Source organism: Priapulus caudatus, unplaced genomic scaffold (assembly GCF_000485595.1).
Source record: "Priapulus caudatus unplaced genomic scaffold, Priapulus_caudatus-5.0.1 Scaffold162, whole genome shotgun sequence".
Lineage (NCBI taxonomy): Eukaryota > Metazoa > Priapulida > Priapulimorpha > Priapulimorphida > Priapulidae > Priapulus > Priapulus caudatus.
This window is the reverse complement of record NW_014577223.1, coordinates 315,404-328,524: the sequence shown is the minus strand read 5'-3', so window position 1 is coordinate 328,524 and position 13,121 is coordinate 315,404. Positions and strand designations below refer to the sequence as shown.

The window sequence follows — 13,121 nt, the reverse complement described above, 5'->3', positions numbered from 1 at the left end:
ACCCCTGCCACCCCGGCTACCACACCCCTGCCACCCCGGCTACCACACCCCTGCCACCCCGGCTACCACACCCCTGCTATTGCCACCCCTGCCACCGCCACCTCTGCCACCCCGGCTACCACACCCCTGCCACCCAGGCTACCACACCCCTGCCATTGCCACCCCGGCTACCACACCCCTGCCACTGCCTTTCCTGCCCTCCCTTCCACTCCTGCCACCACCACTCTTGCCACTGCCACTGCCACGCCTTTCACCGTCACCCCTGCCACACCCACACCTACCAACGCCACGCCTACCACCGCCACCCCTGTCGCCGCTAATATTATGTATATGCTATCAAGAGCTAATAAATACCGGTAATAAATAAGGTATTTATTAGCTGCTGATGCATGCTATACATAACGTTATGTAAAGTGCAGACAAGCATTGAGACCTGAACGTATTTCGCTGATTCCGTCGGACCGCGATTGCTGTAAATGTTAAAATATTCCGTTTTATCCCAATCCCCGTTGAACGCTGACCTGATTGTTCATACGTAGGACCCTGCTGTATCTCACTATCCAATACTAACAGCGTCAACGTAAAGCTGCTTAACCCCCGCTATATATCGTTCCCGTTATTTTCAGCGAATCTTAGCGTACGTTAAACGCGCACGTCGCCAGTTTTTGTACAAAGCAGAAAGTCTAGTGCTCCTAGAAAGACGAGAAGAGAAACAGGTTCATATTCGCCTAATAATAAGTGTCCGCGGCTGAAGCAAGCTCTGTATATCGCACGTCGTGCGAATCGGTGTCACATCTGTGATCGCTGGGTGCACTGTCACCACGCACTTGCTCGCGACATGTGCGCCATCGCCACGTGTAATTAGCGTGTGGGCAGGAGGCAGGCCAGCCGATCAGCCATCAGTGACAGCACACACGTAGACACAGGCGGGCCCACGCTGACGCGATGTGCTCATCAAATGTTGTGAACACAAACACGGACAAAGTGGCCAGCATTGTACAATATCATTACCGCGCTAATGGCAGGGGCATGGCGCTGGCGGAGGGAGACAGACGTACAGCCCGCTGACGGACGGAGAGACGGGCAGCCCGCTGACGGACAGAAAGACGGGCAGCCCGCTGACGGACGGAGAGACGGGCAGCCCGCTGACGGACGGAGAGACGGGCAGCCCGCTGACGGACGGAAAGACGGGCAGCCTGCTGACTGACGGTATGTGTGACTGCGCAACCGTGCATCATCACGCCGGTCGACGACACCAAGCCCCACACCCTAGGCGGCCGGACCGCCCTCTCGCCACCACGGCCGACCAAGCCCTCCCACCGGGCGCGGTGGTGACACGTTTACGGGGTGGGTGACACCGGACACAAGACAGCGTCGGGGATTAGCGGGCGTGTCAACAACAGCAGGAGTCACACGCAGGCGTGCTCGTATCTCCGCGCACACGATCTCCAGTTGCTTGCTTCCTGCTGCAGTAGTGCGCAGGTTTCCGGCGTCGGGGATGCGGGCATAATGCAGCTAACGGCGTTCAAATAAACATCGTAACGGAGACCGGGAAGTGAGCCGAACGAGCCTGAGTACACTAATCACCACCCGCCACGAGCCAACGAACGGGTTCAAGAGTAGCCTGCTAGTTAGCTACACCATTATGTATAAAATTCTGTACACTACTTAGATATATCTGCGTGAAGATCATAGAGTTATTATCATTATTACTATTATTATTGTTATTATTATTATTATTATTATTATTACAGTATAAATAATAATCATGTTTTCATTTTATTTTATTCCATGTGTAGTGTAAGTGCCACATGATAGTATTAAAAGAATGTTACAAGGCATAGAATATAGTAGGCCTATCTAATAATATTGTTACACGAGGGCTACATGATCGACTAACCATTCCTCGCTGAAGCAGTCAATCCTCATACCCGCTGACCATTCCATTGACCAAACCACTACCAGTGATCAGGATGCACTGAAAGCCGCACAACAGTTGGTCACACAAAGCCAAAGACAACATAAAAGTAATATATAATATATTGCCCCACCGGGGTTTGCCCGCCTACTTGTGAGCACTATAACTAGCCGTAGCCATCGGAGGAACAATCGCTGTAGTCTGTCATTCTCGCGGGCTAGTACATATCACTTGCATTCATCATTTGAATAGAGCCTTTCCTTGCCCGCCTCAGAGACAACCGAAATAGCAGGTCGACAGACGTGCACTAAGGCGCTTCTATGCGAGAATACCATAGAGGACATCGTCTACGCCATCTGTTCTATGATTACGGAGTGTCTTCTGAATGTGGTGGCGGCGTGGCGGTGGTTGGCAGCGTGGGTATAGAGCACGTCGACGTGACGGCGTGACAGCGTGGACGCTCGCAGTCACACGCCGGGTGACGAACGGCGATGTAAACGTCATCAAAATGTCGTCAGCGCCACCTTCAGAGGTGGCTGACGCTGCGAGCGGCTCGCCACCCACCGAAATCATTTGCGCAAGTGAACCGAATGCGTTTCGCGATATGCGTCGTTCATCATCGGCAGCAAAAACTGCCAACGATAATCACAATCCCGTGTGTTAGCTGTTGAAACTGTCGCCGGGGAACTCGGTTGCAATTTCGGCACATGAAAGCGAAACGTTCCATCCTAGTTTCAAACCACTAACGCGATATTTACTGCATGACAACAAACATCTGAATTGTGAAATAATATATATAAATTAAAGGTTTTAATGATATTCAACATAATAATGGTCATGATAGTATACACAGCTAAAAACCTAAATCGTAAAAAGCACTTTTTTGTACATTTATACAATTTTGTAATGTAGTACACAAGACGTGAATATGTTCTCGACTTTTTATCGTGAGCATTTTGCCTCTGTGAAACATGAATCATGGCAGAAATGCCAAAAAATGTGTGCGACGTGGTAATTTTGAAAATCATCACCACGCTGACCACCCGAGTTGGTTTACACAGGCCCGTAGCCAGCTTTATATTGGGGGGGTTCGTTTTTAAATGTTGGCAATTTGTGAGGGCGCGAAGCAACCGAGCGAGGGAGCATAGCGACCAAGCGGGGGGAAGGAGTGGGATAGAGATTTTGCAATTATTACACAAAAATGGAGTGATCTGGTGCATACCTGAGGTGAAATTCTTGCAAATTTTCAAATATAAAATTGTTTGTTTTATTTTCTGCTTGGGGGGGGGGTCGTGCGAACCCCACGAACTCCTCCTGGCTACGGGCCTGATTTACAAACAACATATTAGCGAGAAAACTTAACTATAGCTTCTCACGTTTAAAAACATTACTGCAACTTTATATCATGTGAGTATGAAGTTAGAACAACGTATTACTTCAACTTTTCCTCTATACACCCATATGCTAACAACAGATGCTACACCCTGGTGGCAGCAATTATCGGTCAATTTATAAAAGCGATAATTCATAAGGCTCAGCGCAAAATTCTCGATGCTGCTCTGTCATTCATGCCTTGTTCTCTGGTTGAACAGGAATTGTTATCGTCAAAACCTAAAAGATGGGAAAACGAATAACACCACTTAATTGCTGTCAAGTGAAATAGATTTAATTATAGGACACGCTATAATAGAGGATCAATTTAAGTACATTGTCATAATTAATGACATTCTGAGAGCATGCTGGAAAGTATAATTTAATGAAACAACTTGCTAAAGTTGACTAGCGAAAATAAATTCAAATAGTTTGATAAATCCGATGCAATAATATGGTTTAAGCCCGGCGCACACGTGAGTAATTTTACTCAAGTAAAATGATGCATGCGTCAAAATACTCAAAGAAAATCCGCCGCACACGTGAGTATTTTGACGCATGCATCATTTCACTAAAATTACTCTAGCGTGCGCCGGGCTTTACAGAACATTTGCCACCAACACTATTTCAGTGCTGCCATCTACAGTTAACAGTTAACCTTAATTTACCTGCGTTATTCTGTTGAACTGAGCACCTGTTTCACTGGACGCCATTAGAAAGGGCATGAAAACGTCCAATTTATATCGTTGTGCCAATGCATGGAGCAAAATCCTATCTTCCCCAATGTCTAACTCTACGTCTTTTACGGATTTCTGCGTAAAAAGCAAAGACAATGTTCTTAAGCCTTATCAAGTACATATAGTTAGTTGAATTTCATCAGAGCTGGTTAGATTTGAACAAATCTACTTCACTTGTATAAATTGTTCACTGGTCTCATTGCTTTGTAAATTATTAGTCGACTGGTGACCTTAAAGCCATAGAACAGTCACTCTAAGCATTGTTCCACAAAATATACTAATAAAACACTTTCGAAACCCACATCCCCCAACACCCCAATACATCCCATTGCCTTCCTCTACACAACCACATAAAAAATCGAATTGTTTCAACTCCAACAATATTCTTAAATTATATAAAAACTGTATATATATATTTAAATACTAATTTTCGTTACAATTTTATTCATTATTTTAAAGTCAGCTACCAGCAGCTTCTTTTAGTCAATACCTAGCCTTCTTACCTTATAGGTTTGACTAATAATATACATGTAAACATTTTATAAACAAGAGGATGACAAATACATTAAATCCACCTTACCATGCCAGGCAGTTGTATTTCACCAATGAGAAACTCTGGGTACCCTTCAATTGGATCTTGGATGAACTGATATGATGGCTCTTTCCACTGTGGCTCACTACATAAAAGCATTATGATGTAGCCAGTCTTACACAAAATAAGCACACTGTCAAACATTCACACCATCTACGATTAGCATAACAGTTGACTATGCAGATATAATAGCAATTCTATTGAAAGGATCTCATATTTCATACTACTGTGATACGTACATGGTTTGATTAGGTGCTTGTGGTGCCTTTAAATCTTGCTTGGTAGTGGGATTTTTTAACCTAAGAGAAAATGTACAGGTTGTTTGTTTATTGTTGATACATATAAAGACACAAACTGACTCTTAATAGCAAACTGCAATAATAACAGGTTGGTTTCATGTTGAAAATAAAGTCGAGAAACTTATTGAGCTGCTATTTCCCAATAAGCATGGCACTTGGTTCTTAACAGAAAATATGCTCCGTTCCTCTACTTCACATAAAATACTTTTAAATAAATTTGTCTTATATTTGATTTATATGCATAATTATTGTGCGTAGAACTGGTGTTTGGTACCTGGGTATTTCACTAATGGTTGGCTTAGCTTTCGTTCGTGTTACTTGATCTGGCATTACTCCAAAAAACATCTTGTTCTTCAATCGAGTAACCTCTGAAAACAATGTTGTTTCAACATGAATAAGGATATGAGATTGATACAGTACATTATTAAATATCATCACACATTACATTGTATATTAAATGTTATATTCCTTGGTATAGATTAGCTTCGATGTTATACAAAAACTGAACAGAGATAGCCAGATGCACTTACCTCTAGAGAGAGAGAGGCTGTATTTCTCCTCCAGACCTTCCAAAGCTAGACTAATCATGAAGTTGTAGAAAAGCTGATTGGTTTCAACTTTGTCATAGAAAGTGTTGCTTATGATAACATCATAAGCAGTGCAATGATTTCCAGCTGCCAGAAACACAAAACTGTATTTAAACTATTAATTTAAAAGGTTAATAAAATGACCTACGTTTTAGTGTAAGGTATAGCATTGTTACCTATACAGTATGCTAGCTAATAAATGTTATATAAAATAGTGTGAATAACACCAATTAATGTATAACTACGCAATTATTAAAATAAACCATTTATTACTACTTAAAGGGGAATGAAACTATGGGCTTAATGCACATTTTTAACCAGCTGGGGTTTAAATTATACTACAAGCGAAAATTGTGGCTTAAAATTCAATAGAAATATTTACAAAAAATGCTTTGAAAATTATCTATGAACGTTATCTCATAACTACAGTGGGGAAGGACAGCAATATTTCACATTTCACTATTAATTTCAGTTAGTTTATGCGTGTATTTATATGCATTTATCTAAATAACAAGTTGCTTTTTATTACTAATAATTAAACAATACCATTACAATTTTGTGATTAGCTCCTGGTTAGAAACATGCAAAATAAAATTTCAGAAGTACAACTTCGTCAGAAGGGCAACACAGACAGCCAGTGTCATAGCAGCAACCATGGTTGCTGATTTTCAATGTTAATAACTAAAATAACGACTGATAACAGAAATATGTAAGCATAAACTGTTGTATATAATAACTAGCATATAGTGTAAACTCAAATTCGAGACTAATGTTCCTCTAAAAGTACATATTCAACAGAATTTTCCTTGATTTCTATAAATGGTAGAGTGATAAGATGCACAGAAAAGTCCATGCTACAATTCATACAATTATCACTTTCTGTGTGAGGCTCTCCAAGACTCATAGGAACATTATAACTTGAAGGATCTTCATCATTGACAATTGCCAGCAATTCTTCATCTGTTAAGTCAATTGGAGGAGGAATCTGAAGTGCAAGTTCGTACCATTGTTGATCATTGTATGTCAGTTATTTGCATTTCTCGACATCATCCAACTGTATACACGTTTTGTACAAATGTGCAAATCCTCACATTGACCCTTAAACATTACTCAATTGATCAATAAAGACCACTTTTCCACCTCATAACCTAATCTAACTTAAAGACAAAAAAAGTCAAACCAACAGACAGTTTGTGTGAATCTCTTTTAAATACAATTTTATGCTATATAATGGGTTTACAGAATAAATGAGCAAAAGCTTGCGTGGAAATGTCTAGATATATACTTATTGTAAACTCATCTATGTTCAAGAAATATATATGTATAAATAGCAATAAATTATCTTTCATCACGGTTTAATAACACACATCTATATTATCTACATTTTATCAAGAGCTAATAATACCTAGAGTGTACAACGGAAAAACGGGAAAATAGTGCTATTTCACGACAACATTATTCTACTTTGCCTGCTAGTCTAGAATAATTTTATGGTATTGCATTAAGCAGAATTCTTTGCTCTCTAAAACAAGACCAACCGCTTGTCAATACGATACTCCTAGGCTGAGATATTGGCTCCTAAACCTCCCCTCCCACATGCCTCACGCCGCCTCGCATCCCGGTTATTCAGCCACCTACACGCGTCTAAGCATTTTAGCTATCGGTTTCCGTCACTGCTTGGAGCGCTGATAATTGATGTCACATGCCCAAATTTGGTACTCTTACTACACCATATAGTAACTGAGCTGCGTTGTAAAGACTTAATTTAGAAAACATTGCCGGTCCATCATGACGGGCATTAGCCGTGCTAGGAAAGATAATGGGAGATAAGGGCATAGGCGATGCCCCCGAAAGTCACCTATAATAACCGAAACGCCGTTCATTCATAAAGTTATCGCGGAAAAACCGAACTTTCACAAAGCAATGCTTAGGGGTGTGGAGGTGGCTGAATAACCGGGATGCGAGGCGGCGTGAGGCATGTGGGAGGGGAGGTTTAGGAGCCAATATCTCAGCCTCGGAGTCGGAGTATCGTATTGTCAAACGGTTGGTCTTTTTTTAGAAAGCAAAGAATTCTGCTTAATGCAATACCATAAAATTATTCTAGACTCGCAGGCAAAGTAGAATAATGTTGTCGTGAAATAGCACTATTTTCCCGTTTTTCCGTTGTACACTCTAGGTATTATTAGCTCTTGATTTTATTCATATTACCTGTACTTGGAATGTTTCCATGCTTCATTGAGAAAATTTCAAGACATTTTAATACTGCAACCATGCATGCCCACAAGTCTATCTAATTGAGAAATTGAGACTCAAACAATAAAGATGCTATTTAATTATATTTATGTGTTTATTTGGATACTTACATGTGTTGACTGACATAGGTTAATGAATACTTTCTCCCCATTGCTATTTTTCGTTTTAATGCAAAATCCAGGCTCTGGACTTATTAAAGCAAACTGTCGTTCTGCAATTCCACTGTCAGTTCCAGGTTTGGCTGCCTATAACAGACAAATGTAAAAAAATATTTTTTTAAATACACCCTCAATAATTTGTCTGAAATATGTAAAATAATATCCCAAATTTCAGAAAAATTACGTTAGTAGCTGCCTATTGTTTCAAGTTAGGCAAGTTATGGAATTGATTTGCTGGCAACAGAATGGAGAATCGTGTCGTACGTTTTAGTCTGTATCTCCGGATTGCGGTTGTATATGAGGAAACGATTTCGCACGATGCTATCATGCTAGGCAAATGTACTGTGTACGATTTGAGCTCAAGTTGGTTGAGTTACGCGTAGTAAATCGTAGGTATTCTAAGGCTAGTAAATGACGAATTTCCCTTGTTTATTGAAGTCACACTCCTTCCCTATTATCCACTTCTGGTATATATGTGTCAATGTAAATTAATACATGACACCTTTAAAGCCACAATATGCGCATCTACACGCTAATTTCTCCAGTACTAGACTAGCAAATACTTCGTGACATGCATAATCACACTACCTTATGACAAAATAAACTCTAGTTCCTCCCATCTTCGCTACACCCGCTGTATGGTTGCTTGGCAGAGCAACGCGAACGTGTCAACAACATCGGAGAATTTGAACAACATTGGAGGTCTTTTCAAATACCTTTTATAAGACAACGTGCAGTGAAATGGGAGGAGCTAGAGTTTATTTTGTCATAAGGTAGTATGATTATGCATGACACAAAGTATTTGCTAGTCTAGTACTGGAGAAATTAGCGTGTAGATGCGCATATTGTGGCTTTAAATTTAGGATTTACCAATATAATATGGCACAACAATTTTAGGTCCAATTTCACATTATATATATAATTTTATTTCTTTTTAAGCTTTAAGTTTAACGCATGTTGGGTCCAACATGCCTTCAAAGCTAAAGCTAATTTGTGAAACCATATAGAATCCTCTGAGATTACCTTATGGACATGCCTTAAAGTTAGGATTTCTCATGTTTTTTCTATCATTTTTACATATTTTCTCCGTGGTTCTGATACTAACAGGCACTTCTTGCATAACCGTAATTGTATATAGTAAGGCTAACATCCCATGAAACTTTCGTGAACACTCTCACATCATTCTTTTCACACTTGTTTACATATATGTCATCAAAACTAGCTTGTTACTTTTACTTTCGCCAGATGCCATCGACTAGTACCTTGTCTCTATATGTTACCTTTGCATAATTTTCGAGATATTGTATACGCTGTCCCCGACCACGAAAATAACAATAATACCATATAATTCATAATTCACTGACCGCGAAATACCACTTGCAAAATTGTCCGTCAAGCCTGAATTCGCGAAAATATCTGTACGCGAAAAATATCAGCACTTACTTCGTACTTACTTCTGAACCATATCTATATAACATATACCTATATATATTAGGGCTGTAATGATACACAAGCCTCTCGATTCGATCCGGTTCTCGATATTAGCCTCTCGATTCGATTCCTTCGATTCGATTCCCAAAATATTGAAATGTTATCTTATTTTTTATATTTTTATTATTTTGCAATAATAAATTATTAGAAATTACCAATGAATACTAAATGGTGAATAGACTAGAGTCTAGAGATTATATATAGTTATATACACTGTACAGTCGCTGAGTAATATTGGTGAGTAACACCAGAGCATATAAATCACCATTACTCACCAGTGATTTATATGCTCTGGTAACACTCCACAGTATATAGCGTAGTGCCGCCATGTAATTGGAGGAAAAAAGTGGTATCGAAGTGGAATCGAAAATACGGGGAAAAATATCGAGGATCGAATCGAGAGAATAGAATCTCGATCCAATTCGATTTCGGTGGATCGTTAGGCCGGTTCAAGGATAGAGAACATGTATCCCAATAAAACCAATGTCATTTACATCAATATAAATATTATATTATATCAATATAATAGGTTAGGGTTATGGTTAGGGTTAGGATTAGGGTTAGGGTTGTAGAATAATGTTGTCGTGAAATAGCACTATTTTCCCGTTTTTCCGTTGTACACTCTAGGTATTATTAGCTCTTGATTTTATTCATATTACCTGTACTTGGAATGTTTCCATGCTTCATTGAGAAATTTTCAAGACATTTTAATACTGCAACCATGCATGCCCACAAGTCTATCTAATTGAGAAATTGAGACTCAAACAATAAAGATGCTATTTAATTATATTTATGTGTTTATTTGGATACTTACATGTGTTGACTGACATATGTTAATGAATACTTTCTCCCCATTGCTCTTTTTCGTTTTAATGCAAAATCCAGGCTCTGGACTTATTAAAGCAAACTGTCGTTCTGCAATTCCACTGTCAGTTCCAGGTTTGGCTGCCTATAACAGACAAATGTAAAAAAATATTATTAAAAATACACCCTCAATAATTTGTCTGAAATATGTCAAATAATATCCCAAATCTCAGAAAAATTACTTAAATAACTTTAATATTTTTCTGCCAAAAATTTCATCACATTTGTTTTTGTTGCATTAAAAACATGCACATGCTCAGTTTAGATGACAGGGTTAGACCGTATTACCTACTGTAAGATACTTAGTATTGCATGTATTGTCATAATAACAAAGCCTTTTTCTATTATTTCAATATCCTATACCACTACAATTGACTGTACGCACAGATAGAACAGTTAGCAATCCTGATCTGATCACCACTGGTAATGTTTCAAGTCAAAATACCACCAATTGATTTCTAATATACTATATTATTTTGACATAAATATTGTTTATAATTTTATCTCTCATCCTAGGAAGGCCAGTAGCTAACTTTCATTATTATTTTAGCCTATAAGTTATATAGCGAATTTCTAATTAAATGTAATATGTATGTATGTATGTACCAGTGAAATAGTTTAAACGGGGGCGGCGGGCGAATTCGCCCCTGAAATTCCCAAAAGAGCTCCCGAAAATGTGATCACAGGGGCGACAGTTAAAAAGAAAACGGTTCGAAATTGCCCCCGTAATCGCATGCCTCGAAGTCAATGCATTGCCACTGGTTACACTAGCCAGCCGCAGCTACAAGCTGCTGCAAACCCGCAATGCCGGAGCTAGTGTCTCGGCTCCAGCGCAGTTGCAATATAGCGATTTCCAATTCCAGGAAAGAGTTTTGGTGTCGCTCTCTCATACCAGCGGTACCTTGGTACTCTGGTACTTTGTCTCTATATGTTACCTTTGCATAATTTTCGAGATACTGTACAGTAATACGCTGTATATTTCGCGGTGGTTTAATTTTCGCGAACGCGTCCCCGACCACGAAAATAACAACACGCAAAAATAACAATAATACCGAATAATTTATAATTCACTGACTGCGAAATACCACTCGCAAAATTGTCCGTCAAGCCTGAATTCTGTACGCGAAAAATATCAGCACTTACTTCGTACTTACTTCTGAACCATATCTATATAACATATACCTATATATATTAGAGCTGTAACGATACACAAGCCTCTCGATTCGATCCGGTTTTCGATATTAGCCTCTCGATTCGATTCCCAAAATATTGAAATGTTATCTTATTTTTTATATTTTTATTATTTTGAATGAATTGAAGAAATTGCCAATGAATACTAAATGGTGAATAGACTATAGAGTCTAGAGAGTATATATAGTTATATACACTGCACAGTCGCTGAGTAATATTGGTAAGTAACACCAGAGCATATAAATCACCATTACTCACCAGTGATTTATATGCTTTGGTAACACTCCACAGTATATATAGCGTAGTGCCGCTGCCATGGTCTGAGATTACCCCCAGTCTGAAATTACCCTAGCGCTACTGCGCATGCGCCACGCATGCGCACGAGGTGCTGGGTGTAAAGCGCAGAAGCAAAAATTAGCATTGGTTAACTGAGACTGCCACCGTCACAGCAGTCAGCGTCTTAACGCCATTTGTTTTAGCAAAGTTGTTGTATTAGCCATTTGTCAAAAATACGGACAGAAGCAGTTTATTATTGCTCTTTCCAACACGGAAGTGACTATACGCACGGCGGCCGTGTGGGCCAGATTCAATATGGCTATACGCACGGCGGCCGTATGATACGCACGGCGGCCGTGTGGGCCAGATTCAATATGGCTATACGCACGGCGGCCGTATGACCGACGCAATATGGCTAGGAATGAGGAAGGGGAGAAGGGAGAAGCTGGTGGAGAAGGAGGAAGGGGACCAGCTTCTCCCCCTCCTCCTCCTCCAACACCTTCTTCCTTCTCCCCTCCTCCTTCTCCACCAGCTTCTCCCCTCCTCCTTCACCACCTTCCTTCTGGAGAAGGAGGACGGGAGAAGAGAGGTGGTGGAGAAGGAGGGGAGAAGCTGGTGGAGAAGGAGGAGGGGGAGAAGGGAGAAGGTGGTGAAGGAGGGGGAGAAGCTGGTGGCGAAGGAGGAGGGGAGAAGCTGGTGGAGAAGGAGGAAAGGGATTCTCCCCCTCCTCCACCACTTTCTCCCTTCTCCCCCTCCACCTTCTCCACCAGCTTCTCCCCTCCTCCTTCTTCACCACCTTCTCCCTTCTCCCCTCCTCCTTCTCCACCAGCTTCTCCCTTCTCCCCCTCCTCCTCCACCAGCTTCCTTTTCCCCTCCTCCTCCACCAGCTCCCTTCTCCCCCTCCTTCTCTCCTTCCTCCTTCTCCACCAGAGGAGGGGGAGAAGGGCTTCTTCCTTCTCTACCAGCTTTTTCCCCCTCCTCCTCCACCAGCTTCTCCCCTTCCTCCTTCTCCACTAGCTTCTCCCCCTCCTCCACCAGCTTCTCTTTTCTCCCCTAATTCCTCCTCCACCACCTTCTCCCCTTCCTCCATTCTCCACCAGCTTCTCCCCCTCTTCTTTCTCCACCAGCTTCTAAAGAAGGTGGTGGAGAAGGAGGAGGGGAGAAGCTGGTGGAGAAGGAGGGGGAGAAGCTGGTAGAGAAGGAGGAAGGGGTGGAGGAGGAGGGAGAGAAGGGAGAAGGTTGTGGAGGAGGGGGAGAAGCTGGTGGAGAAGGAGGAAGGGGAGAAGAGAGAAGGTGGTGGAGAAGGAGGATGGGAGAAGCTGGTGGAGGAGGAGGGGGAGAAGCTGGTGGAGAAGGAGGAAGGGGAGAAGGAGGGGGAGAAGGA

The 13,121-nt window shown here is 41.2% G+C and overlaps 1 protein-coding gene across 1 annotated transcript in view; it reads right to left on the bottom strand.

Annotated features, from left to right (window-relative positions):
• Positions 1-3,198: 3,198 nt before the first annotated feature.
• Positions 3,199-13,121, bottom strand: part of LOC106806474 (PIH1 domain-containing protein 1-like) — a 14,388-nt gene continuing 4,465 nt past the window's right edge. Inside the window, exons 2-9 of the mRNA XM_014808428.1 lie at positions 10,221-10,355; positions 6,372-6,489; positions 5,448-5,591; positions 5,192-5,285; positions 4,858-4,917; positions 4,607-4,703; positions 3,958-4,101; positions 3,199-3,529 (exon numbers count right to left, since the gene is read on the bottom strand). Coding sequence (XP_014663914.1) covers positions 3,485-3,529; positions 3,958-4,101; positions 4,607-4,703; positions 4,858-4,917; positions 5,192-5,285; positions 5,448-5,591; positions 6,372-6,489; positions 10,221-10,355 — 837 coding nt within the window. The 3' untranslated portion in view covers positions 3,199-3,484. The remainder of the gene's footprint in view (positions 3,530-3,957; positions 4,102-4,606; positions 4,704-4,857; positions 4,918-5,191; positions 5,286-5,447; positions 5,592-6,371; positions 6,490-10,220; positions 10,356-13,121) is intronic.